The 27,571-nt window shown below is 32.5% G+C and overlaps 1 protein-coding gene across 1 annotated transcript; it reads left to right on the forward strand.

The window, feature by feature from the left end:
- The first annotated feature begins 1,289 nt into the window (after positions 1–1,289).
- LOC108556997 (obg-like ATPase 1) lies at positions 1,290–27,551 on the forward strand. Its single transcript, XM_017913362.1, has 10 exons — positions 1,290–1,391; positions 2,353–2,533; positions 10,676–10,736; positions 19,088–19,215; positions 19,279–19,454; positions 20,004–20,081; positions 22,174–22,271; positions 22,869–23,009; positions 26,781–26,877; positions 27,122–27,551. Exons 2-10 carry the CDS (start codon positions 2,353–2,355, stop codon positions 27,353–27,355), a joined length of 1,194 nt encoding a protein of 397 aa, XP_017768851.1. The 5' UTR covers positions 1,290–1,391; the 3' UTR covers positions 27,356–27,551.
- Positions 27,552–27,571: the final 20 nt, after the last annotated feature.

The raw sequence follows: 27,571 nt of genomic DNA on the forward strand, positions 1-27,571 counted from the left end.
TATTTTATTTACAATTTTTTTTTGTTCTTTTCATTTCAGTATATTATTTAATTCGTCGTACTGTTCGCTATTAATGGCGGAAACATTTCGTGGAACTCGGTAGGCGTTCTTCGAAACTCATACGTGATCATAAAACAATCGTTTTTGTTGAAACAATTTGTGAACTTCAATGGACGAACTTTCTGTACTTACTTATTTATGTGTCGTGTGACTTTTAAATGTATCTTTGTTTGTTTTTTTTTCATGAAATTTCAGTTTCAATAGAGAAAATTACTCTTAAAATTTTAATATTTATAACGTAAATATATTTCCCAAAACATACATTATATTCTTTATAATAAGATTTTAAATCAAATTTACAAATTTACTAACCAAAAAGTAAACAATAATTTTACTACAAAATTGCTAACTTTTTATATAATTCATTTGTTGTAATATTCATTTAATTAATTTTCATTAAATACTTGTAAATTGTAGGTAATTTATAGTTGCGTCCGCACACTATTTGTTATATAAGTCAATATTTATACGGTGTACCAACTACCAATCTGCTATCAACGATTGGTTACATTGGAAAACAACAAATAATAGTAGTTGGTATACATGACTGACATGTGTAATTTATTCCATCCATTATGTCTATGAACCCTGTGGCAATCTCAAGCCCGATAACCGAAATACTGTCAATTAAAATCTCGACGTTCAAAATCCCGACGTTCGAAATCCCGACAACCATAAAGACTATGTCAAAAAGACCGACTATATCCAAAATGTCTACAACAACATTTTTAAATTTTTCCGGAACGTAGTGATTTTTAAATTGTTATTAATAATAAATAACAACAATTAATAATCTTATTGTATTTGAGATTATTTTAAAATGTTAAGGTTTATTATGAATAATTCAATAAAATCAAATAAATTAATAATAATTTATTGTTATTAATAATAAAAATCTAGCACAATGTGACTACACACTTGCGATACAAACCCGTATGAACCGTAATACCAACTATGTATAAATTATAGCAGATTTCAGTTATCATTGGATAACAATAAACAATATTAGTTGGTATGCCTGCGTGACGTTGATGTTTCATGTGTATGAAGTATAATTTAAATTTTGAATTGGGTTTTATAGAGTTAAGACATGATACTATAATAACGGAAATATAACGAATATTAAGTTTTGTACTGAAGTAACTGAAATATCTAAAGATAGTGACTTTAAATTTAGCGCTACATCAGCTCGTACAATCACCTAGTATAGACACGAACCTTGCCGACGCAGATCTCTCTTCTGTGTCCGACTTGGATCGATAGTGTGGTGCTGTCAAATACACGTTGTTTTTAACCGGAATTAAAAGGAAAATAAGCGAAAACTAAGCAAAGTATGTATAACAATAAACTCAGCAACATCAATTCCTCATGCTAAACCCATAGCCAACCGCATGGAACCCCCGAATCCCCATCAAAAGACATAACATATCGTCCTTTAAGGTTATGATTGGTCGCTTGTAGAATAGACATCATTCCAACAGCAAACCAAGCTTATCAGTACACCAGTTACGATACTTAGGTGTTACAGAACAACCCTATACCATCCACTTAGTTAATTGTGTTTAATTCGTTGAAATTGGCATTGCGTGTGGTCCGGGTCTTTAATCCTGTCGACCGGTGGCGACATCTGTTGACGACCTCTGGGAGCGCGACGGTTTCGTGCGGGAAAAGTTTGAAAATTCGAACTTTTTTCATATCACGAAAGCCCGGTGCATTTATTATATGTTCTTTTTTTTTGCTCCTTACGTATGCATATTTTACAATATGTTTTTTTTTATATATATATCAGATATTTCGCGAAATTGCAATGCGAGCTCTCACCGGTCCCGAGGCGGCATCGATAATTACATTAATGCCAATGCTCGAAACGACGGCGAATCCGAAATTGCAGGGAATGGCCGGGTCCGGGGTTTGTTATTAAAGGATTTTATAAAATACCTACCCGAGCCTTCGGTTTTCTACACACACCGTGTGCTAGCAGAAGATGGAAAATTGCGCTGCACGCCACCAACCCTCTCAACACACACACACATACAACAATCGCGTATATGTATACATATAAAGTATGTGTGTGTGTGTGTGTATAAAATATCAAGATTGAAAATTGCTATTTGGCGCAAATTAAGTTGCACATTGCTGCGATCCGAAATGTCTGTTATTAAATGATTTTGCATGGGGCAACTAAAACCCCTCGTTTTCTTTTCTTGTCGCTGTCGGAGAGGATGTTGTTGTTGCTGTTGTTGGTTGTAATTGTTGTTGTTCATTTGATGTAATGGTAAATGTTGTTTTCAGATGCCGCCGAAGAAGGTGCCTGAGCCAGAACGGAAGCCACTCATTGGTAGGGTTGGAACCAACCTCAGGGTTGGCATTGTGGGTGTACCCAATGTTGGAAAATCCACCTTCTTCAACGTCCTCACCAAGAGCGCCGTAGCCGCTGAGAACTTCCCCTTCTGCACCATTGATCCTAATGAAAATAAGTATTTTTTTTACAATTTTAAACTTTATCACTTTTAACTTTAAACTATATATTTATTACATGCAATTTTATACAATCAGTTACATTTCTGCTTTTAATCATTATATAAAAACGCATGTATTATATCATTAATCGTGTTTTTAATATGTCAAAACTTGACGACTAATTGAAAACGTCACTATTTTCTATATTAATTGGACTCATCTTTATGGAAACAATTGTTATATCATTGTTTTTAAAACAATTACATAAACATATGTTAAAGACACTTCAATTTATCTTAACACATTGACTACTACGGCGTTATAATTACTAATTAAAACTTTAAATCTCGATTACATAAACTTATGTTAACGACACATATTTAGTGTCATAAGTTGTTAAAATTACAAATTTTAATCTAATAATATTTTTTATAAAATACAAAAATAAAAAAAAACTTAATACAGTAATAAAAATAAAATAAAATTCAACTGCTACACACACCATAGGTCTTTCTGTTGTAATTTTAATCTATTTTATGGCATATTTTAATCTGCATTACGTTATTACATCATTTTTTAAATCAATTACATAATCAAATGGTAAAAACACTTTAATATGTGTCTTAATTTGATATAAGTACAAAGATATATCACGATTTATATGAATTTCTAATGTATAATATGTTCTTAACATGTTTTCATCTTTTTCATTCATTTATCAATGTTTAGAAGCTTTATTGATAACCAATATATTTAATTTCAATTTTACAAAAAATTTTAGATATATTAATAATAATATTTTAACGTATTTTGATTAAAACAACAATATTAAGTCCGTTAAAGAAAACTACACTCTGTAATTTTTATGTTTGTTATTGAAAAAATACATATAAAATCGAAGAAATTTATGTAATATCTTCGTATATTATTATTAATTAGATTTGTTCATAAATAAGATAACAGAACGTATTTTTATTATGAAACAGCATTTTTTGAAATAATACGACAAGAAAAATGCAAAGCAATAAATTTATTTTTTGTTGTTTATATACTATTTACATTTGTTCATAAATTAATAGACTAGGTCACAGAAAGTTTTTTATTATTTAAACAGTGATTTCCATTTTTAAGACAAATTTGTATTAAATGAAGACAAATTCAAAGCAATAAATTTAAGTTTTTATTTTTTGAAAACAGCGATTTGTATTTTCTAATTAAGTTAATGAAAAATACATATTAAATGCAATAAAGCAATAAATTTAAGTTGTTTTATAATTGTTTTTAAATTAGGTAACAAATTTCATTTTTATGCAATAATCAGTTTCACATTTCTTCAATATTTTTTATTTTGGTATAATGATTATAGCAGGTGATTACGACTGGTTCTCATAATATAATTTTAAACCGTGGTCAATGATTGAATGATGATGAAGCATTAAAACATGATCCGAGCTTGACGGATATCCTCAATTATTAATATTCTAAAGAAACTGATTTCGGAATCATGTTGTTGAATTAACAAGATTATATCTAAAAATTATAATTATAAGAAAATAAAAGTAGACACGATTCAATACAAGAACAATTTTATATAAATTCCTTTGAACTTTACCGAATATTATCAGTGAATTAAATAGAGGAAATTAGTAATTTTTAATGTTCAATGGATTCAGTTTCGAAAAAACAATTCATGCAGTATTTTATGTTTTGTTATATACATTTTGGTAATAAAAAGTATACATTTTATGAAATTTTAAGTAATATTATAAAAAAAAGGACAAATTGTGTAAATGATTTTGGAACATTTATAATAAGAACAATATTTTATACAGACAATTTTTTGCTCAAAGTTTTATAATACGTAATATAATAAATTATTTGTTTGTAAAATGGTATACAAATAATCATTGTTTTAATATAGAAAAAGGTATTTTTACGTAAATTTCAATTTAAAAAATGCTGAATAAATACTTTAATTAATAAGAAATATTTTGTATCTATTGTATAAAATTGCATATATATTGGAAATATAATGTAATTTTGTATTATATATAATTGGGTTTATGATTGTATATTCATGTAAGTAGTTTATTACATCTTTTATTATTGCGGATGTAACGTGTATTGATTCATCATGATATAAAAGAAAAAGAACTATATTTATATTTGTATCAAGATATTGAATCTAGTTTGCGCCTATCAATTACATGATCGTAAAAGTTCGATCGACGTAATGACGGATGGTTTGTTCAAATACGAGAACCAGGAATTGCACGAGTACAGGTGCAACCAAAATGTGATCCTCGATAAGCGGTTTCTGAAGTACATTTCTGGTTTCGATTACGTCGAGGAGAATGTGATTCCGGACAATCCGGGCAACTGGTACCCACTGGTTAACTCTTGTTACAATTACGCCGAAGATTACGATGCGGTTAATCGAGTTCAGCATTTGCTGCACGAGAAAACAATTGAGCCGTTCCTGTTTGCAAGCTACCGTTTCGTGCACGAAAGTGGCAACGATCCGCACACCGAACGTAAAACCCACCTGAAATTCCTGAAATCGATTCCCACTCGTTTCCTGATCCTCGGGAAACCCTGCATCGGGGATAGCGAGCTGGGAAAGCTGCTGGCGGATAACTGGAAGAGCATCTACATCGAGCCTCAATCCTTGATCGAGGATGAGATAGCATCGGGTAGTCGGGCTGGTCTTTGTATAGAATTTAATTTGCGCTGCGGAAGATCGATCAGCGTGGATGTTATTATGAGATTGCTGCAGAAGAAGGTCAATAGTTTGGAAGCTCTTCACAGAGGATTCGTGATCTGCGGCTTTCCACTTATCTGCAACGATCTGTATGCACCGGATCCCGTCTCCTCAGAATCGGCGGTCTTTAATGTCCATGAAATATTCGACGATTTGGTGGACACTACTTTGGACTCTATTCTGCCTAAAGAAGATATAAAAAACGTTTCGAGGACTTCACGAGCTGAATCGATTCAAGGTGAAGAACAAGTGGAGGAGGAGGAAGAAAATGATCCAAATACCGTTGTGAAAATAGTAGCGACCGATGCAAACCTTACGCCTTTAATCCCATCTTCGATATCACTTAAGGATGAGAGAACTGATATTTGCTATGCATCGAACAAGTATTCGGATAACATAAGCCAAATGAACTTTATCTTCTCGTTGTTCACCACTAAAGATTACATCTTGATATACTTGAAATGTCCGAGTCCAGATGTCCTTTCAATTAGAGAAAACAACATTTGCGATCCGGTGACCTACGAAATACACAATCTGCTACCAGAAAAATCAGAGCGTAAAGTGTTCACTATATTCACCCTTTACCAACCTCGTGAGGATTACGAAAACGATTTACATCTGAAATACCTTCGATTGCAAAGAGATTTCCGCATTCACGTGAGGGCCCAATTGGAACGTTATCGCTTCGAAACCGAAACTGTTATCGAGAAATACATAATGTTGCACAATCAACAATATTTTATTAAATTGGATGGTCGAGTTGCGCCGCACAAGATGTTCCAATCGCTGAAAGCTCGCTTAAGAATCCTACCAATTTGTCCGTCCCTCATACCTCAAACTCTGATAGATGAAGATAAGGAAGATGTGGGTGAAGGCGGAAGCTCCGTTAAGGTCGACGTGGATTACCAAGATCAATCGCCCGAAGAATGGTTCAAATCCATGCGCACCAAACGTATCGCAGGACCGCTCTTCAAATGGACTTTATCCAATTGGGCCTACTTTTGTCCAATCGCCATGTCGCGTAGAAAGTTCGTGCAAGGAAACCCGAAATTCGCAACGCAATTTCTGAATAAAATATTCTTCCTGTACGACGAGAAAACTCAAGAAGATTTCATCAGGAATCCGAGGAAGTATCTGAAGCCGCCATTTCCCACATTCCAGTGCAGGGTCTTCGTTGTCGGACCAAAGAGCAGCGGACGAACGTCCGTCTCCACGTGCATATCTTATGCGATGAACGCCGAAGTTCTGACTCCTAATGGAATGATCCAACATTATTTCGATAACGGCGATCACAGCCTCTTGCAAGAAGCGAAGGAAGAGGAGGTGCGTAAGGCAATAGATATTTTGAAGCAAAGGCGAAGGGAGATATACGAGGAACAGGAAAAGGTTCGCTTGAACAGCATTGATGAGTATATAGCCAATGTCAAGTATCATATAACAGAGTACATACGTTGTTACGATGTAGTAAACAATTTTCAAGAGGTTGAAGTCACTTCATTGCCGGTACCGAAATTAAACGAAAAGACCTCTGATGTTCTGGACGCGGAGGCCATCATGAGTATGTCGACGAAAGCTCTATCTTTCATCGGAATTACCACAGACGATGTAGAATTGTTGAAGGAGTATTTGGAAAATGGTTTGCCTGACGATATGCTGCCCGAGGAGTTGCAGCCTCCGCTAGAATACAAATTTGAAATGATCCATAAGGAACATCCTTTTGTTATAGAATATGTCGAAAATGCGATGGGACAATACAAGAAAATTCCAAAAGAGAAGCATATTGATTTAGATACAATGCTGAATTGTTACATGTTATCAATACAAAACGCTGAAGCTAATATAGAAAACAACGTATCGAATGGTTGGGTAATTGATGGGTTTCCATTGGATATAGAGTTTTTCGACAAGATCTGCCAGGAAATTAAGCCGGATTTGGTTTATCTGTTGAACGATCCGCCGCAAGGATTTTACTTAAGGAAGGTGTTCAAAATACCTGATCGCACCGCTTTTCACGATTTCTACAATTTCTTCATGGAGAACGACAACCAAGTAATAGCCTCACGCATTCCGACCGCAGCTTTGAGTTTCAATAGAAGCATGAGACCAAGCGAATCTTTCGCTAACTTGTTAGTTGATTACATCGAACATCTGAACGATTATTCCCAGAAGTTCGATGAATTCATGGATTATTTAAAAGGGCAAGATGATATTAAACACAAAGAAATTGTAGTCACCGACAAGAGTATCAAGCAAATTATGAGCGATGTTCTTGTTGATATTCAAACGAGTAATAGTCAACAAGCGTACGTTTTCTCAGAGGAAGACAGACTGGAAGAGGTGGCGGATTTCGGTGAACCAAATTTGGAGGGTGAAGAATTGGGAGAGGGAAGCGAGTTCGATAAAAGCGAGAGCCAAAATTTGTTTGCTGAAAATAGACGATTGGGTGATACCAACGTCTTTTGTCCTGTGACTCTGAAGAAGCACGGCGTGCTCTGGCGCGGCAAAGAAGAATTCGGTGCTAAATATTTGAATAGTCTTTATTTCTTCAACAACGAGCAAAGCATGAATTCGTTTATATTGGATCCAAGGGAATACAGCTTCGAGAAGGGTTTTCCAAGGATTAGATGGCCTCCAAGAATTTGCGTAACTGGAATCAGGAAAATTGGTAAAACGACTCTCGCTAAGTCTATTGGCAGAAGATTGGGATTGTATTATGGAGATTTTGAAGGATTATTGAAAGCGTACGAGGGCGATTTTAACTTTGAAGGATATGTGCAGAATGACGAACCGATTGATGACGAAATTTTACTTTCAATTTTGGCGCCGTTTTGGTTCCAAGAACCACGCAAGTCGACTGGTTTCGTGCTGGACGGTTTTCCTAGAAGACCAACTCACATTGACTTTATGGTCAAACATTCGATGGTTCCGGATTTAATTATTGAATTGTCATGTCCAGAGTACGAATTGAACAATAGATTGATGACTGTTTTACTGGACGAGTGGCAGGTGCAAATGGATGAGGAGAAGGAGGTTGAGGAAGTGCAGAATCATGAGATGATGGAGTTGTGGAGGAACGAGAGGGAAGCTCGGATGAAGCAGTTGTTAAGGCAAAGGAGGGATGAGAGGTATGCTTTGCACGATATAGAGGAAGAAGATGAGGAGGAAATTGAGGGAGAGACATCGAGGTCTCTGATAAGTATAAAATCTGTTGATGACGCGGAAGATATTAGGAAAGTCGAGGAGTTTCTGGAAGCGGAAATGCCCGAACCTGTATTCGAGGATAATTGGGAAACGCTGGAGATGGCGACGGAAAGACTGCAAGGCGCGTTGGAAGAAACAAATACTTTAGAGACGAATTTCTTAACGTTACTGCACGAACTCTGCGACAACGAATTGATGCCTTGGGTTTCCATAGATGCAAGTTTAAGCGCCGATAAAGTTTACTACCAAGCATACCGACAATTGGATTCCATCAAGTTCCGAAACGAATCATTTTTGGAACGCGTCTACGATATTTCCGTTGATATGGCTGATAAACTTCTACAGCAGGGTTACTACTTCTTGAGTCGCTTCGGAAAAATCTGTCCCGTGCAGATATATGAAAAATTCAATTTCATCCCAATGTTTTTTGCGGATGAGAGTAAATTCGAGTTATTCCCGATGATTTACCGGCATCATATTTATTTTATATCTGGACCGGAGAACAGAAAAAAGTTTAAGAAAGACGTTTTGAAGTACGTGAGACAGAGTTCGTCAGCCTTCAAATTGATCCCGACGCGAATAGCCATCATAGGTCCTCCAAAGTGCGGTAAAACAACCATTTCTGAACGTCTTCAGAAAGAGTACGGATTTAAATTGATCAGCGTCGGTGAAGCAATTCGTTTTGTGCTCAAGTATATGGCCAATTGTACTCTGGGTTTGGATGTGGAGGAAATTTTGAGAAAAGGTGAATATTTAACAGATGAATTGGCTATGCAATGCGTCGAAGCGATGACTTTCGAACCGAGGGCTGTTGCCATTGGTATGATCTTTGATGGATTTCCCAACACCATGATTCAAGTGAGAGAGTTGGCCGCTATGAATTTGGTGCCGAATTTGATCGTCGGTTTGGAATCTAACGATGACTACATTTACCAATACATGGATATAAACCCCAAGACTCACATGCCTGAGTACTCTAAAAAGTTCATTGGTAATCGCATAATGCATTGGCGCAAAACCTTTAGTATCTTTAATAAGTGGATCGACGATGAGTATCAGAATTTGGGAAAGATTCAGGTGGAACCATCCAAATGGCACGTCTGGGATGGAGTCAACAATCTGTTTTTGGCTGTAGTTTCTGAAATTTCCTTTTACCATAAATATTGTGAAAAAGATATGGCCTTGAGAATCGCCAATATGTTGGTAACGCCATTGGAATTTCTGCAGCGAAAAAGTGCGTTCAGGAATTACTGTCTATGCTGTTTATATTTCTCCAATGTCTTGAAATGCGGAGGTTGTCCTCCAGACAGAACAGGTTTGGTGCAATACTTGGATGAGTTCTACTGGCTCTGCGATAAACACATCGAAGAGTTCCTGGATTATCCGTTGAAATTCCTTGGAGTTAACATCATCCACACGTTACCTGAGAAGCTTCCAACGCCTGTAATTTTAGAATCAATGCCGGAGAACTGCTACGAAAACGGTATTTGCGTTGTATGTTTAGAGGATAACAAACCGGATCGGGTTTTCGTTCAAGGATCTATTGAATTTGCCGTTGAATACGGCGACTGGATTTACTTATTCGATAATCAAGAATGCTCTGCGAAATTTATGTCTTCACCTTCTGTCTACTTCAGATCGAAGATTAGTTTCTTAGGCACCGATTTTCCGTCGATGGATATTCACAGTTTACCTAATTTGGGTTTCCTGGAGCAGTTCAATGCGACGCAGGTGACCAAAGCACTTATTAACACGAATTCGTTGAGACCTTTAGTGCCCGGCTTGGATATTAGGATTTCAGCGTTGATTAACATAGGGCTTCAATTGAAATTGAAGAACCCGAACACGCCGGAGGATTATTTACCGCGGTACGAGGAGGCTAAATTGCTGATGAAGAAACGTCGTGATAGGTTGTTGGAATGTTTGGCTACGCTGAAGAAGTCGTTGAATCCGTTGTTACATTATGATGAACCATTGGGTCCTTTCCAAATGGATGTGTTCAATGAGCAAAGGGATAGTGTTAGAGGGGAATCGCAGAATTCTGCGGACAGTTGCATCCATTTGGTGCTCAGCGATATTCTAAATAACATCATCTACTAATAATAAACGTATACAATTTCGCATCCTCGTTTCTGTTTTAGTTCTTGTTCTTGTTGTAATTGTTGTTTTGACCTGAATAATTTGTTCCAGCACGTCGTGTTCCAGTCCCGGATACCAGATACGATTATCTCTGTGATTACTTCAAGCCAGCTAGGTAAGTATCGACAATTTGGAATTGATTACTTATGCATGCAAGGCCTATTAATGAAACGGTAGCCGATGGGAAATTATACAGACCGAAAAATCAAAGATCATCCATTTCGGCTTCACGCAATTACGAAATCTTAAGGCGACACGAGGCTATTTAGCGCCAACGAAATACCCAACAAAAAAAAACTAAACTTAGAAGCGGTCTGGAAGAGGAGGAATACTAATAATAACAAAGTACAAAAAGAATTACATAAGAGTAGAGAAGAGGAAAAAGTGATTATCGAATAGTAATTGTGTTTGATGGTCCTTCCTCCTCCGGTGGATTGGACTGGACTGGTCTCCTCTTGTGTCGGTAACGACGGTGGGAACGTCCCTATGGCGCCTACAAATTGGCAGCACCCTCATTAGTCGTGTAGACCAACAACAATTACCGTAGCGCCGGGAAAAGATGAAGGAAAATCTCTTTAGTCGCTTTCGGACATCGTCCATTGTTGATTTCTTATAATGAAATGGATGTAGTCTGTGCGGCTCTTGTCCATTCAGGTTTATTATCATTAGGGACATTAGTCCACAATTCTGGATCCATCATGGTCTGCGCGCGGTTACCGAGGGTGTTTATTATATAAGTATTTACCGTTTAAAACGCACGCATCCGGTCCGGTCTGCGGCTCGTTGTTTGCGATTTATCACTTCGTCGAAAATTATTGTAATTACGAGTGGAAATTGTTAGGGCCGATTCATTTTCTCGCATTATCCGTTTTATTACTACAACAGCAACAAACCTAACGTTCTTCATTCGGAGGTCCAGAGAGGAAAACGTAACGAAATTATATGTTGTTCGTTCATTTTTTTATTCCTTGTATTTAATGTTGCGTAATATGGTTATAATAACGCTGTAGATTTTGTTGAATGAAACAAATTATGCGACTTTTCGGAGAAGATGCTTTCTTTTGTAAATTTTTAAATTTCTATAATTATTAACAATTTTCTTGCAACTACTATTTATCATATTTATATCACAAATGTTTTGCGCAAATTGTATAATCATTTTATAAAATAACTTTTTTTCCTAAACTAATTCACTCTATTTAGTTGCAACTGCCTTTTATCATATTTCTTTTAGAAAGTTTTCTTTTTTACTTTTTGGAAATTGCATGTTCATGTTTGAAGCATTCAAGTGGATTGCAATTTTTTAAGTAAATTTCTATAATTATTTACTTAGTTTTCACACAACTAATATTTATCATATTTATATCATAAATGGAACATTAAAGATTCTTTAGAAATATTTGTTTGGAAATTGAAAAATAACTTTTCTTCTAAATTTAGTTGCAACTACCATTTATCATATTTCTATTATTAGTACTATAGACATATTTTAAATTATATAAGAGTGTTATAATGCATTTAACTTATTGTTACACCGAGATAACTTACAAGACTTTTATTATCCTATTTTTTAAATTTATATAATTATTTACTTACATTTTTCTTTATACAACTACTATTTTTTAAATAATTTTGAAAGATTTAAATTACGAATAATTTTAGATAATACAACATATTGTTCCATCATATTTTTTTATTAAATCTTTTACAAACGTAAATCATACCTGTATTATAATATATATAATATATACTAAAGTATTTAGAAACATTTTTCACTTGTAAATTAATCTTATAATACGAAATTATTTAGTTAGTTTGTTGCTAACTTTGATCTAAGATGTAAATTAATGTTATAATGAAAACGCATTTATTTTCTTATTCTATGGAAATGTGTTATAATAGATACATAAGTTTGTAAATTATTGGAATCAAAGTATGTATAATAAGGTAATTGAACTAGTATTAAAAAATAAATAAAAACTGAAGTGAACACCATTAACTTGCGAGGAAGACAAAATTTTGGTTCTTTCCACATATATATTAATTATTTTTTGTAAGTTTTTATACATACATTTATGTGATTAAGTAAATTAAAATTTGATAAATGATTTGATTGATATTTGGATAAATTTCTTATTAGTTTCTATATGTATCAATTCTTGAAAGAAAATTGTAGTGAATGTAAAAGGGTTGTATGAGAAATTGATTTATAAAGATTAGTATAGTAGTGCGTGCATACGGTTTTTAGTCATAGTGTGTTTGCACCTATATTTTAATTATTCAATCTTTCAAGGATTTGAATTTATTTAAAAAAATAAAATTCAGAGATTTTGTCTCTTCTTTGGTGATAAATTGTTATTTGAAATGTCAAAAATCAACTAGTTTTATTATCACATTTGCAGTACTTTTTATATGTGAAAAGCGAGAGAAAGCTTGAAAAATAGATTTATAAATTTCAATATATTGCTTAAACTTGGCGAAAATTAAACTTTATAAATAGATTAAAAGACTTTTGTTTAATCTTTCTAATCCTTGAAGTTAAGCCAAATTTATGGAAAATGATGTTAATGGAGACAATTTCTCCTTCATTGACATATTTTTAGTCAATTTGAATAGTTTTATTTTATTTTTGTATATAAGTTTAAATTACTATAAGTAGTATATGTGAAAAGCGTACTAAAGCTTGAAAAATAAATTTAGAAATTTCAATATAAAGGGTGTCCCAAAGATTTGAATTTGCCGCCATTGGTGCAGTAAAGTGTTGGCAACCCCTAAAAATCACAATCTGAAGACTAAAAACTGTGTTTTCTATTTAATTCAAATCTTGTGTTAATTTTGGGACACCCTTTACGCAGTGTGTATATTCCCTTATATTGTTTAAACTTACTGTTTTTTGGTGTTAAGAATGTATTTTGATAAATTTATGTATATGGAAAGCTTTTATTGAATTTCTCGTAGTAAAGTATTATTTGAAACGTCGAGTGTTAACTAGCTTCTATTAAGAGGGAGAACTTGTGTCGTAGTGCAGGCAATTACAATTAGGAGGGTGGATCCGCGAGGCGTTTTGTATTTATTAGGCGGCATTGAATTTCATCCCGAAGGGTGGGATGGGATGAAATTCGGCACTAGTTAGTTCGAGCATATGCCCTTTGTATGCATCCCTACTATCCATAAGCCAACTCCGCTCCTATCTACATACATTTATCCAGACATAGAGCAAGCGAGCGAGCACAAGTCTACAGTATAAGTACAGTGTAGTGGAGACACACGCATACAACACCCTTTGATCGTCGGGACCTTAATGAAGATTCGCCCTATAAACCCATCCAGAGACAGTCCCCCCAATTCCATGCAACCGTTTCCTTTTCCACCCAAAAACGGAGAAAACCCGCCCTCATCTGACTTGCAGATTAACCCGGCAGTCGTCCATAAAAAAAACCCCTTTTGACATCATTTTCCCCATTTTATTTTTACGGCCGATTTTCTCCGCCAAAAAATTTACATACGTCGCAATCAATTCCAACCTCCGCCCATCCATAAAGAAGAGAGCCGCAACCCCCAATTTCCAATGATGTCATCCTTTACATAAACCGAGCGTAATTGATAAGATTTACATTCTTCTGATCAGAATGATGATGATCATCATAATAATATAATGATTCCCGACGGAAGTGACGTGCGAATAGTTTTAAGGGCGGGGCGAGAGTCGCCAGGGCAACAAAATTAATGGCGTCAATGGCTGATTACGTAATTTACATTTTAATTCACACACGTTGGCGAATGCATGTCTGCAGCCCAATTATTTCTCCCTTTCTTCCTCGCAAAGCGAACGCAAAAACGCGAAAAAAAGAGTATATAAAAAAATGCGCTGTTTGCGAGGGAGGCGCCACGGGAGCGAGCGAAAATGGAAAATGTGAGGGAAAACACGGTAGAAAATGTAAAATAACAGGGAGAACGGAGAACGCGCGTTAATAATTACTTTTAACTGTTTTAATTATTTATAGTCGGCTGCGCCATTAAAATAATTATTTTCTATAATGGTGTTTTATGGCCGTACGAAAAAAAAACTGTTTATACTTGGAGAGGGCTGAAATGTAAAACGCGTCGTATTAAGTTATTAATTTTTATTCAAATGCGTGATTACAAATGGTGGATGCGAGTAGAATACACGAAACGTTTATACATCTTTTTTTTTCATGTGTTTAATTCATTTATTTTTGCTGGAATACAGCAGTTATAATTCGTATTTGATATAGTAAAATTTCTAAAGTTATAGTTTCTATTTGGAAAGAGAAAAAATATTAAAGAAATTGATATATTTTAACTCCTTTGAAGGGCGAGAAAAAAAAATTGTATGCATAGTTTTAAAGAATTTGCTTATGGTAATTCCTCTTTCTTGTACTTTGTCCAGAAAATTAAGATATAATTAAAAAGGTGGTGGCGCCTACCACCGTCCTTCAAAGATATAACATACATTTTATTTTATTGTTTAATGTAACTATTTATTTAGAGATGAAAATACCGAAGAATATTTATATTTGTAATCAATTATATAAAAATATTTCGACTTCAATAGTTCTTCTAAAGATGTGTCCACATTATACGTGATATGGGACATAAATTTATGTACAGCTATACCAACTATAGTTTATAGTTATTGGATATACAGCAATATATACCTCGCATAGTGAGTTTTGCTAATATCCTGGACTAATCGAGGATATTAATCGCATAATAATATAGTGACAAAATAGAACATAAAAAAATATTTTCTGTATTAAATTTGTTATTATTTTGTCAATAAAGTAAATTTTAAGTTTGTTTTGAAATTTTCAAACATGATTATTGTGAATCCGGACTGATCGAAGCGAAGTATTTCTCTAATTGAATTTTATTACTGAAAAACTGAACTCACACTTCTTTCATTCTAAATCTACTGCAATAACATATTAATACTTAATTCCTTCGAATTACATAGTTAATAATTAAATTTGTCCTTTATTTCTGACAGTATTCATAGTAGAAATTAAAGTTATTTTGATTTGAGTATAGATATTCACTTTTGTAACGATTATATATATTAACAATATTAATAATTGTTTATGAAACAAAATATATAAGTTTGTGAATAATAAATTAATAATAAATATTATCGAAACAATTCTAATATACTTTTAGAAATGCTTAAGAAATATTCGTAAATTACTAAACTCATACAAATTTTAAAGAAACTCACTATTCCTAACATTATTTGATACATATTATGTTCATGTAATATTTAAATGCATGTTTTCAGTTATATTTATAGCTTTAATATAAATTTTCTTAATTATGAATTTAGTATTTTTTTAATACAATTTGTTAGGTAAAATTATAAACATTTAAAACAACTAGAAAATAGCACAAAAATAAGAGAAAATTAGAAAAAAAGTTTAAGAAACATTTATTTATAAACAATTGTAACTTACGTTCGCACTGATATGATTTTTTTTTACAATATCAAATAATTCTTATATACATAATGTAGTTGTTTTTATTTGGGAAAAGGAAAAGACAAAGTAAGAAACTTCAAATACAATTTATAATATATGAAAAATTACACACAAGAAAGAAGATTTACTTCAAAATATGAATGTAAACAGTATTTGTAAACTATAATTATGTTAAGTTTTTTAAAAACCACACATACACATATACCACACATATTTCTCAGGAAACTGTGTAAATCGAAATTGTAAGTATTTGAATGAGAAACCGTGTAAATTGAAAAGTATACAAAATAAAACGCATAATTTCGTTGTTTATTAATTATGAATTTTTCTTCATTTTTTTTATAAAAAAAATATATTAACTCTTGTATTAATTTAATACAATGTACAAGAGAATAAAAAATTAAATCTAAAAAATTCATAAAATAAATTGAATTTTTAACCGTGTAAAAGCACAAACGTGTTAATAAAGTACCGTGTAAAACGAGTTATAGGTGTATTTTGGTATTTTGTTGTGTAATTGTTAAATGCGTGTTTAGATTATAATAAAATTGATTACTCTCGGATAATGATAATTTGATTATCGAAAGGAATATAATTAATGCACACGCAATTGTAGCCCTATTAAATCCAATGAATCACTACTATGTTAGAAACTTTATTATTATTATTTTTTTTGTGTACTTAATTCATTCGATTGCGTGTGCAGCATTTTTTTATTTTATAATTGTATTCTTCACGGAAAAAAAATACCTCGTAATTAGTTTTCGCCATTTTAATTAATTCCCGCGGCCATTAAAATAAAAAAATATCGACGTTGGCGGCGGCGTCAGCGACGGCGGAGGATACATTTTATTATGATTATGCCGACGACGTCGTCGTTTCCATGGATTAAATGGCAGGATAATATCCTTTAAAAGCGTGTGTTTTAGGGCCGGACGGGTCGCGTGGCTAACCACCATTGACTCGCTAATCTGATGTGATTGAAGTTTATTACATGGCTCCGGTTGACAGCCTGTCACGAATGCGTTTCCAAGGATAATAATAATAATGATAAAGATTTTCCCTTGTTTTTTTTTTCTCGTGTTTTTTTTTCTTCCTTCGCAAGGAATGAAATTAAATGTGAATACACACACAAACGCAGGACCGTGCCCAAGTATTTTCGCATCCGGTGTAACAATTGTATGCATTTTACACTTATTAGTAACTTCTATGTAATTGTGCGTACACACTATTAACCAATAATATTTAGTTGATACTTATGACATCTAATAACAGTGATAAACATTAGTACTTGTGTTTTTCAAAGTAATTGCTAAATACTTGTGTATATACTTAATTCGTATGTAATTGTACATTCACACTATTAACCAATAATATTTAGTTGATCTAATGACAGTGATAAACATTAGTACTTGTGTTTTTCGAAGTAATTGCTTAATACTTGTGTATATACTTGATGATAGTTTTTAACCTTTTTGACATGGAATTGTTTTCCAAGTTGTAACACTAATTGTTACTTTTCAAGTACTTAGGAAGTACCAATTCTTTTAAAGATTTTTCAGTAATATGTATATAATTTGTTTCTCTATATTTTTGATAATGTGAATCAATAGATACAAATCGAAAACACAATGTAAGATGTTTTAAGCTCTCTATTCATATCTTATGACAACGATAAAAAATTGTGTTTTTTGTGTTATTCGAAGTAATTGCTTATTACTTATATACTTATTTATATGGTAACATGGTAATAGTTTTGAACTTTTCTTTAACATGGAATTGTTTTCCAAGTTGAATATGTACACATTAATTGTTACTTTTCAACTACTTAAAAAGTACCAATTTAATGTGAAAGAAAAAATAAAAATCTATGAAATTTTAAGTTCTTTATTAATTTATTACATAAAATGTAAATTATCTAAATAAGTTAAAATAACATAAATGTAACTTTGTGTTGTGTTTTGTGATATTCGTTATATCAATTTCTTCCTCAGTCCGAAAATAGTTGCTACATTTCACTTCGATTTTTGTCCAGAAATAATTGGTACATTTCGTAAGAAGCAAGTAAGTGGGGAGTTACTGATTTTTTTTTTGTTAATTTGGAGAGAAAATATAGATAAATCATAAACACATTTTAAACATTATTTTGAAAAAAAAATCGCGCTGTTTTAACGGCGTTTCATTTTATAGGAGTCATTAAAGTCGAACTTTGTCATAACTTCTCATCGGTCAACAACGGTTTTACAAAACTTGTAACTGCCTTAGTGTCTTTTCCTTTTGGGAACTTTTTATTTATATGTCAATGATCTTAGTGATTCTTTTGCAGAATTGTGGAAATGAGTTGATTTTTGTAGATTTTAGTTGTTAATTTTACACAATTGTTTCCTCAATTTTGAAATTGTGCTCTCCATTTGAATCTATGGTATTTTAAAATAAATGATTCAAAATTCGCTTGCGATCATCATTACAAAATTCTCCATTTTAAAGTTTCGGTTATGTTACAGCGGTTAAATAATTGAGTATGTAAGAATATCATTTTTGCAACAATAGTGTAAAACAAAAGCGCAACGAATTTAAAGAAAGTTTGGCCATCATAAAAAAATAAATATGTTAAGAGAAATTAATTAAATTAAATGTTTCCAATAATCTGGATGTGAAATTGAAATGTAGCAACTATTTACTATTACTTATAGTAAAAAAAACTTATATAAATTCATTGGATTTAATAGTTACATTTCTTTTTTTTAAATTTTTAATTGTGTCATGTTCGTAACTCAGAAACAACAAAGAAGAAGAAAACAAAGGGTTGCTATAATTCAATGGGTTGGACGTATAATCTCGTGTCGTCCAAGTTAATTGAAATTTAATCTGTACGTAGGATAATTGATTCCTGCTGCGGGGAACCGAAACCCAATCGAACCGCGCTTAATTATGTAACGTGTTTGCTCTAACGGATTACTACTTCGGATTACAGCAAAGTGCCCGCATTCCTGAACGTCGTCGACATCGCCGGTTTGGTGAAGGGAGCCTCAGAAGGGCAGGGATTAGGAAACGCTTTCCTCTCGCACATCAGCGCCTGCGATACCCTCTTCCATCTGTGCCGTAAATATTATATTATATAAACCTTTTAACTTATTGAAATGTAACGATTTTTGTGTGATTCAGGTGCTTTTGAAGACGATGATGTAACGCACGTCGAGGGCGAGGTGGATCCCATCAGGGATTTGGAGATTATCGGCGAAGAGCTGAGATTGAAAGACGAGGACGCGCTGATGAAGAAGTTGGAGAATTTGGAGCGCACCGTCGTCCGCGGCAACGACAAGAAGATGAAGCCCGAATACGTGAGTTGCGAAATGGTGGTTCTTCAACCTTTTACACAGAGATCTCCACCCGATAAACCTCACCCTCTCCGCGGAATCTTAATGAAATCTCCGTCGGAAGACGACGACGTGGTTCACGTTCGCCAATTATCGTGATAAAAGGAGCGTTTTGTCTTAATGCTCATTTTTTTCTTTCTCTCCTGATGTTCATTTTCTTCTTATTAATACTCGTTTTTCTTTTTCTTCTTTAATCTTGATGCTCATTTTAAGCGTTCTGATAATTGGAATTTTTTCCTCTCATCTGGTGCGAATGAGTCGACGGGATTCGGTGATTCGATTAGTGTCCCTTGTTGTTCCTCTCCTCTTTTCTAATCCATTCTATTTGTATTTGTATGCACGGTTCTTTTCTATCCTTTTGGTTTTGTTTGGGGGTCCGGACACGAGCCGAGGCGTGGTTGCATCCCGCTGGGCCGCGGTGTGCCCACCGTCAAGTGATATCCCATTAGTCCGAACCCCCCATTGGGACCACTACAAAAGATCACCTTAATTTGCACTTTTTACACGTTTCAGGACACTCTGGTTAAAATCAAAGGTGTCCTCGTTGATGACAAGAAACACATTCGTTTCCACGACTGGAATGTCAATGAAGTAAGTACAAGTACCATAATTTCAATAGTCGCATTTCTACAAATATCATATTTACTACTTAATTTATCATGGCGTTTTACATGTAATTTTAATTAAAATTGAATTTATTACTTAAGACTTTTCAAGTAATACTTGTGATATCATCAGAATACTTTAACTGGAAAGAAATGTATATATTTAATTATTTTTTAAATTAAATATTGGTATTAGTTTAATAACTTAGTCTTACTTAATACTTATGACTTGTCAAGTAATACTTGTTTAATAGCAATTATATGTATATAATTAATTATATTTAAATTTGTGATTGCCATTAATTTAAATATTTACTCGTAGTCCATACACTACTTGTCAAGTAATACTTGTGATATCATCAGAAAACTTTACTTTTACTTGAGTATTTTACAAACATACTCTTACTTTACTTACGACTTGTCAAGTATTACTATTAATATTGTCAGAAAACTTTTATTGCTATAAAATATACAGATTTATTTATATTGAATTGCTTAATGAATGAATGAATTAGGTAATTCGCTGCAAAAATCTTAAAAAAAAAAATTCAACACCAAGAATGTTTTATAATACTTACTCTAAAGTGCAATTTAGTGACTTTGTTTGCTTATTTATAACAGAAAAACTCAATTAAAAAAAATCTAAAAGAATATGCTAATTAATTAAATTTAACATAATTATAGTCATAATTCAAAAAAACTGATATATAAATTTTATTATTTTACAATAAAAATACATAAATTTTAGAATATTTCTGAATCATCTCTCTATTACAGTAATAAATTTTACTTATGTCTATTATTTCTATAGAATTCGTTTTTGGATAACGTAATAATTTATAATAATTATAAATCACTAGGAATATTTTTGATTAATAAATCTTATTTATTTCTAATTTATTCTATTAACTTTATTGAGCCAATAAATAATAGAAATGAAAGAAAGGAATTTGTTAAAGTTCAATCGGCTGTAAATAATCCAGTTATATAATAGCAACCTTTAAATTGAATGGTAAATGTTTTTGAAAAAAAAAGAAGCCACATCCTTTTGTAATTCATTGATGGAGGAGTACCACTATTTTTAAATATGATTCGTCGGCAAAAGTAATGTGAAAGTACAGATAAATTTATAATTTAAAAGCTTCAAATGAATTTCAATGAACGTTACTTTTACATTGAATTTCATTACGTTTCTTACTTAATTTACCAAAACAATGATTCAATTAACAACAATTTGTATCTATATTGAAATAAATATAAAGAAATGTAGTTTCTTACTTTTTTTATAACTTAAATTAAATAAAAATTTTGAAAAAAAAAATATTTTGATGAATTTTCAAAAATTTTATTATATTTTTGTCAACTTTTTTATTTTGTAATTAACAAAAATTTAAAATGTACCTGACTGAAAACAGTTAAGTAATTTGCTTAAATTATTTTAAATTAATAAAACTATAGTACAAATAAATTGTAGAGTTCACTTCAATATTTATATAAATATTTTGAGGAGTAAATTTTGAAAGAATGATATTGAAATAAGGATGGACATGATAGTATTTAAACTAATATTTGGTGAATTAAAAAGGTTTGGAAAAGAATGATATTTAAAACGGGAGTGAAAATGATATGGAATTGGTGGTGTTGTAAAATGGGGACCCTCCGGTGTTTTTCTCTTTTCAATTTATTAATAAGAAATGATGGATTGGGTGTGGAACCGAATTGATATTTGCCCTGAGTCATGCCGATGCGGACACAATCTTGTATTTGATATGGAATCGGAATGGAGAAGAAGGGAAAAAAAGAATGAGACTCTCCGAAGAATGAAGAATCAGAAAGAAGAACAACGTGTCCCGCGGCGCGAGAATTTCACTGTCTCTCTCACTCTCTCTCTGGGTGTCAATTTGTATCCTCAGACATCACCAGGTGGTGATGTACCACAAACTGATCATTTATTAGCTGTCACATTAGGATGCCCGAAAGTAAAACGCCAGATCATGCCAAAAAAAAAATAATCAATTTCACCAAAAAAAAAATATGTGATGCACTGATTCCATCTGTTTCTTTTTTTCCTCATTCAGATCGAGATCCTCAACAAGCATTTATTCCTGACGTCGAAGCCGGCCATCTATTTGGTCAACCTCGCCGAGAAGGACTACATCAAGAAGAAGAACAAATGGTGAGATGATACCTACACACGTGATCATAATCCAATAATGCTATTAATACGAGAGGAGTATTCGAGACGCGCGATGCACCTTCTTATTGCTTCCTTTTTCCTCATCCTCCTCTTCGTATTCTTCTGCGAGGAGTTAAACGCGCCATCTCATCGACCCTAATGGGCCCGGACAATACCCATGACACAATGATGCGGCCCACTCTCTTAATTACCGCGCCGAGCGTAATAATGGCAACCTGATTGCTTTTGATCTCGGGCCGCGGTTTCATCAGCAAAACCACCAAAAAGGAAGAAGTCGCTTTCACGAAGACGTAGAGGATAAGAGAGTCCGCTAAAAACTTAAACAAACCGCATAAAGCAAACATATGCGCTCTATTAAGTAGACCCGAAAAAAAAGGTGGTCTGATCTTCTCTGTCTCCGTCGACATTTGGTGCATTGAAGAGAAAGGGTTTCGAAATTCCTTCTTTAATATCATGAATTATGTAATTTCACGTCGGTATTTTAATAATGTACCCTTAAATTACCCGACCTCCCCCGACATACTTTCCACCCATTTCGTGGGAATCTTTTTTTTTTAATATCCAACGTTTCGCCAGGTTGATCAAGATCAAGGAGTGGATAGACAAGAACGATCCTGGATCCGTGCTCATCCCGTTTTCGGGAGCGTTCGAGTTCAAGCTTTTAGAGATGGAGGAAGACGAGAGGAAGAAGTACCTTGAGGAAACCAAGACGACCAGGTAAGAGAAGTTTATTTTATTTATTTTTTCATCTGCTACCATCAATGATACAACTGAACTGCTGCAATCTGCAGCAGCAGCAGAAGCATCATCAAGACGGACGGGAAAAGAAAGAAGTCGAAGTTTCGAGTGAGGTGCACCTCCCTAATTGCCGGTTTTTGTCTTCCCCAAATAGACATCGGGTCCGAATTGAAAGATGATGAAGACCGGACCGCAATTATGATCATTATTATTATAAAAAAAATAAGAGACAGACCTTAATTCGTATTTGTAGAAAAATATTTACAAAACTCAACGCTAATGTGCACTCTAACCGTAGAGGTGCTTTTGCAATTTTTGTTCTTAAAATTCATTTTTATTTTTGCAAACCTTTTTGTTGCTAGTCATTTCTTAGGAAAGCAGAATTTGCGACTGGTGATTCTTGGGTGATCCATTAAAAATAAATTGCTTTTGCGTATTTCTTCTACGCGGTAATGAAGCATTTAAGCATAGTTTCTTTTATTTCTTTTTTTTGGTTTTCTTAATGCGGTCTTTGGAGGAAATGAAAATGGAGGAGATTTTGAAAGAAAATAAATTTAAATTACTGTAATCGTCATTGCTTTTTTGTTTGAGACGTCCCAAATTGCGTGGTTGTTGCTGTAATTGAGTTATACGTACGTCTGCAGTTACTATAATTATTTATTAAACTCATAAATTATTTTAATTGAAAATATACGTTAATTATGTCTCATGTTCAATAAACATATTGATTATCACTAAAAACAATAATCTTATAAATTATTAAATAAATTCAATAAAGCAAAACTTTATATAGTGCGGATAATCTGTTTGAAACCGTACTAATTGAGGATTTTGAAACAGCTTAAAAAATACTGAAAAAAAATTGTGTACTCACTTTTTAGAATTTATTTTAAATTTAGTTTGTTTTGGAATTACGCACTGATGGAAGCCGCACTATGCGAGGTATTGCTGTACTAATTAAACAAAACACAGATTATTATCGAAAATATTTCATATCCCAAAAAAGTAAATAAATAAATATTAATACAAAAAGTATCACAAAAACAATGCTTCTTTTCATATTTATTATGAAATCAATAGAATATTGATAAAACGGAAAATATTATTTGACATTAATTATAATTATTTAATTTTTATTATTGATACTGTCTTTTTTCTATTTTATTAATTTATTTACAATTTTTTTATAGAAAAAATATGACAAAAAGCTTTATTTTTTCTATAAATAAAAGAATGATTTTATTTGGTTTGGAAGAAATATATAAGTAATAAGTACTGTGCCAAAAAAATAAATAATAAATGGAATTTACTGAGAATATAAGAAATACAACAACTTCATTTGGAACATATCCAAATCGCTCGAATATTCATCAAACTGAATGCACTATTATTTGATATTTATTATGTTTGAAAATAACTGCTGTTGGAAAAATTATATTTAAAATAAGAGTTAACTCTTACAAATGTTTTGCAATATTTTGATTATAAATTTGTTTATTTACAATTTTGTATTAACTTTAATTTTGGCTAATCCAGTGAAAGCCCGAATATTTTTATTATTGAATAATTTGAAAATTTATTGACAAAAATAGGATTTTTTTATATTTTATCATTGAAATTAGAAACCTAGAATTTGGATTTACTTAATTTTCAGGATCTGTAAGTAAATATTAAGAAAATAAACATTATTTTATAAGAACAACAAATTATTAGATTACAATCTGTAAAATTGGGATAAAAATTGAAGAAAATAATTTTAATTATCAATCTTTTACACAGTTACTACAGTTAAAATAGGTAAATTTTACGATCAAATTTAAACATTTACATTCCAAATAAACACGAATATTTGTGTAAATTTGGTATAAAAGTGGAGGAACGTAATTTATATAATTACTGTCTTTTGTATGGTAAAATACCGTTGGAATAAGTAAGGTTTACGATCATATTTGAGCGTTTATAGCCCAGATTAAATTAACTGTACTTTCTAAAAAAAAGAGGATGTATGTTGTGCTGTTTAAGAGGGTTTTGTTAGAACGCAAATCAACCACATGGCATCATTAATTTCGATAGGGTTAGGCAATGTGCATTCCGTAATTGACTTTAATATCCTTTTTAAATTATATACATTTGCTGTGCACAAAGGTAATGCATATTGCAATTAGACTCACATTAGTAAAAGCAAATAAACAATATGTTCTATATCAAGACAAATAGAGCAAATCAAACAAAAGTTGTATATTCTTTGATAATTCTAATTGAAGAATGAAATAGTAATAATATTTATTAAAATTATCAAATTGAAAAATAATCAGTTTTACAAAGGGCATTTTTTTTGTCCTCGAAAATATTTATATTTGACGATGAAGATTTTAGAGAAAAGTATTAAAAAATGTTCTTTTAAAATATTCAAGTTGTTTATTCTAGACTTATTGCATCTTGTTCTTAGTTTAATTGAAATTAATACTCAGAATTGTATGTGAATTACAATAAAATGATGTTAAATTTTCCATGAACCAAACAATAATATTTTCAAACTAATTTACTTAATGTTCTTAAAGAATCATGTATTTATGTATACACACTTATTTGCGACGTTTTACAATATAATTCAAGTGGAACAAACACAAATAGTTTTCAAACGAAATAAATTTTCAAAATTTTAATTAATTTGTCACATATATTTTTGAATTAACCTGTTTTGAAATGTTGCAATTATAAAGTAATTTTTATTTTTAATTAAAAAGTAACTTAATTGATAAATAAAAATGAAAAAATTGTTACATCCACACTTTAATTTACACAAGACTTAATCTCTGACAGGTGTACCAAATATAGAGACATTATTTTGAAGAAAAGTAAACAAATAACTGAAATTAACTTCAATTTTGTCACTGTTTTAGTCACTACAGTCTGTCTAAAACAGAAGTTGAAAAACAAAATTTGAATGCGCCCTGCACTATCTACTCGTATTATCATCTTCTCTTCACCTGCATGTCTTTTGTTCATTTGAGAAATGTTATATTTTCGATAAATTAAATGAAAATTTAACATGGAAATCAATTAGAATTATATTAATAATCTTGAATTATACTGTCGTGTCGCAGAAATGGAATTCTGGACACAGTGGATTATTGTCTTGTGTTGTCGTTGGTAAATCATACAACTGAGACTTGTAGGAATTAAATAATTAAGTTGGTTTTAAACAAGTTTATAATAATAATTGGTACTCTTGGGGTCCTTCTTTCCAAGACAATGTAGATACTTTAATTTCCACAGGATTCGGCCTTGGTGGTTTTGTTTGTTATAAGACTGGGACAAAATCCTATGCATTTGTTTATATGAAAAAGATGATTGATTACGACTGTACGTGTAATGATCATTACTTGTTTATAATTAGAACTTGAATTCGGAGTAAAGGTATAGGAGTATTGATGGGAATGTCTACGCTTTATCCCATTTGTTTATATTAAATTGTATCGAACTGGGATCACGGTAGACATTCCTTTAAGCCGATGTATATGTTTATATAACTAAGAGACGCCGTGGATGTCTCTAGTTCGTTAGTACACTATATTAATAATAACAATTATAATAATGGTTGGACACAACAAAACTTTTCTTCGATTATTTAAAGGTCTATTTTGATGAAGTTTTTATACTTCTTAATAGTTGTATAGTATTTATGAAAATATAATTGATTGAATCGTAAATAATTTACAAATTATTCAAATTGTTCTTTGTTTTCAGTGCTTTGGATAAAATTATCGTTCAAGGATACAAGGCCCTCCAATTGGAGTACTTCTTCACCGCCGGCCACGACGAGGTCAAAGCATGGATCATCCAAGTGAGTAGAATTTCGCCGTTCGCGAATCGCTTTTATATTATGTTGAATAGGCATATTCTTATGCAAATACTCGGAGACAATTTCAAGGCGCAGGAGGGATAATTTGCCCGACATGATGATGGGGACTCAGCACATTCATCTCGCGGCGTTTCAAACCCGCGGCGCATTTTAATGTCGTCGAATTGATTTTGCATTATACACGTCGAATTTTTTGGTATTTATTGATTTATTTTCTTCTTTTTAGAAAGGAACGAAGGCCCCACAAGCCGCTGGTCGTATCCACACCGATTTCGAGAAAGGCTTCATCATGGCCGAAGTCATGAAGTTCATCGACTTCAAGGAGGAAGGATCCGAAACCGCTGCTAAAGCCGCAGGAAAGTACAGGCAGCAAGGAAGGAACTACGTCGTCGAAGATGGTGACATCATCTTCTTCAAGTTCAACGCCGGTGCGGGGTTAAAGGACAGCAAAAAGAAATGATTAAGGGTGCTCATCTTCATCCTCGTCTATCTTTACATCAACATGATATTCTTTTTTCTAAGTGTTAACTGCTAAGTACACAGAATATTTGTTTTTTTTTCTACTTATTTACTTAATATGATTTGCTACCACCAACCACACACCTACCCGCCTTTTAAGAATGGTTTAATAAAATAACTTCGAACTACAACAACAACATTTTTGTTTAGTTTATTC

The sequence above is a fragment of the Nicrophorus vespilloides genome, unplaced genomic scaffold (assembly GCF_001412225.1).
Source record: "Nicrophorus vespilloides isolate i.1.1-1 unplaced genomic scaffold, Nicve_v1.0, whole genome shotgun sequence".
NCBI classification, from domain to species: domain Eukaryota; kingdom Metazoa; phylum Arthropoda; class Insecta; order Coleoptera; family Silphidae; genus Nicrophorus; species Nicrophorus vespilloides.

Bases quoted from the DNA above. Each gene is read 5' to 3' on its own strand.
- LOC108556997 (XM_017913362.1), top strand. From the start codon at position 2,353: ATGCCGCCGAAGAAGGTGCCTGAGCCAGAACGGAAGCCACTCATTGGT. The intron at 19,455-20,003 runs GTGAGTTGCGAA...TACACGTTTCAG, and splicing joins AGAAGATGAAGCCCGAATAC to GACACTCTGGTTAAAATCAA. The intron at 26,878-27,121 runs GTGAGTAGAATT...TCTTCTTTTTAG, and splicing joins TCAAAGCATGGATCATCCAA to AAAGGAACGAAGGCCCCACA.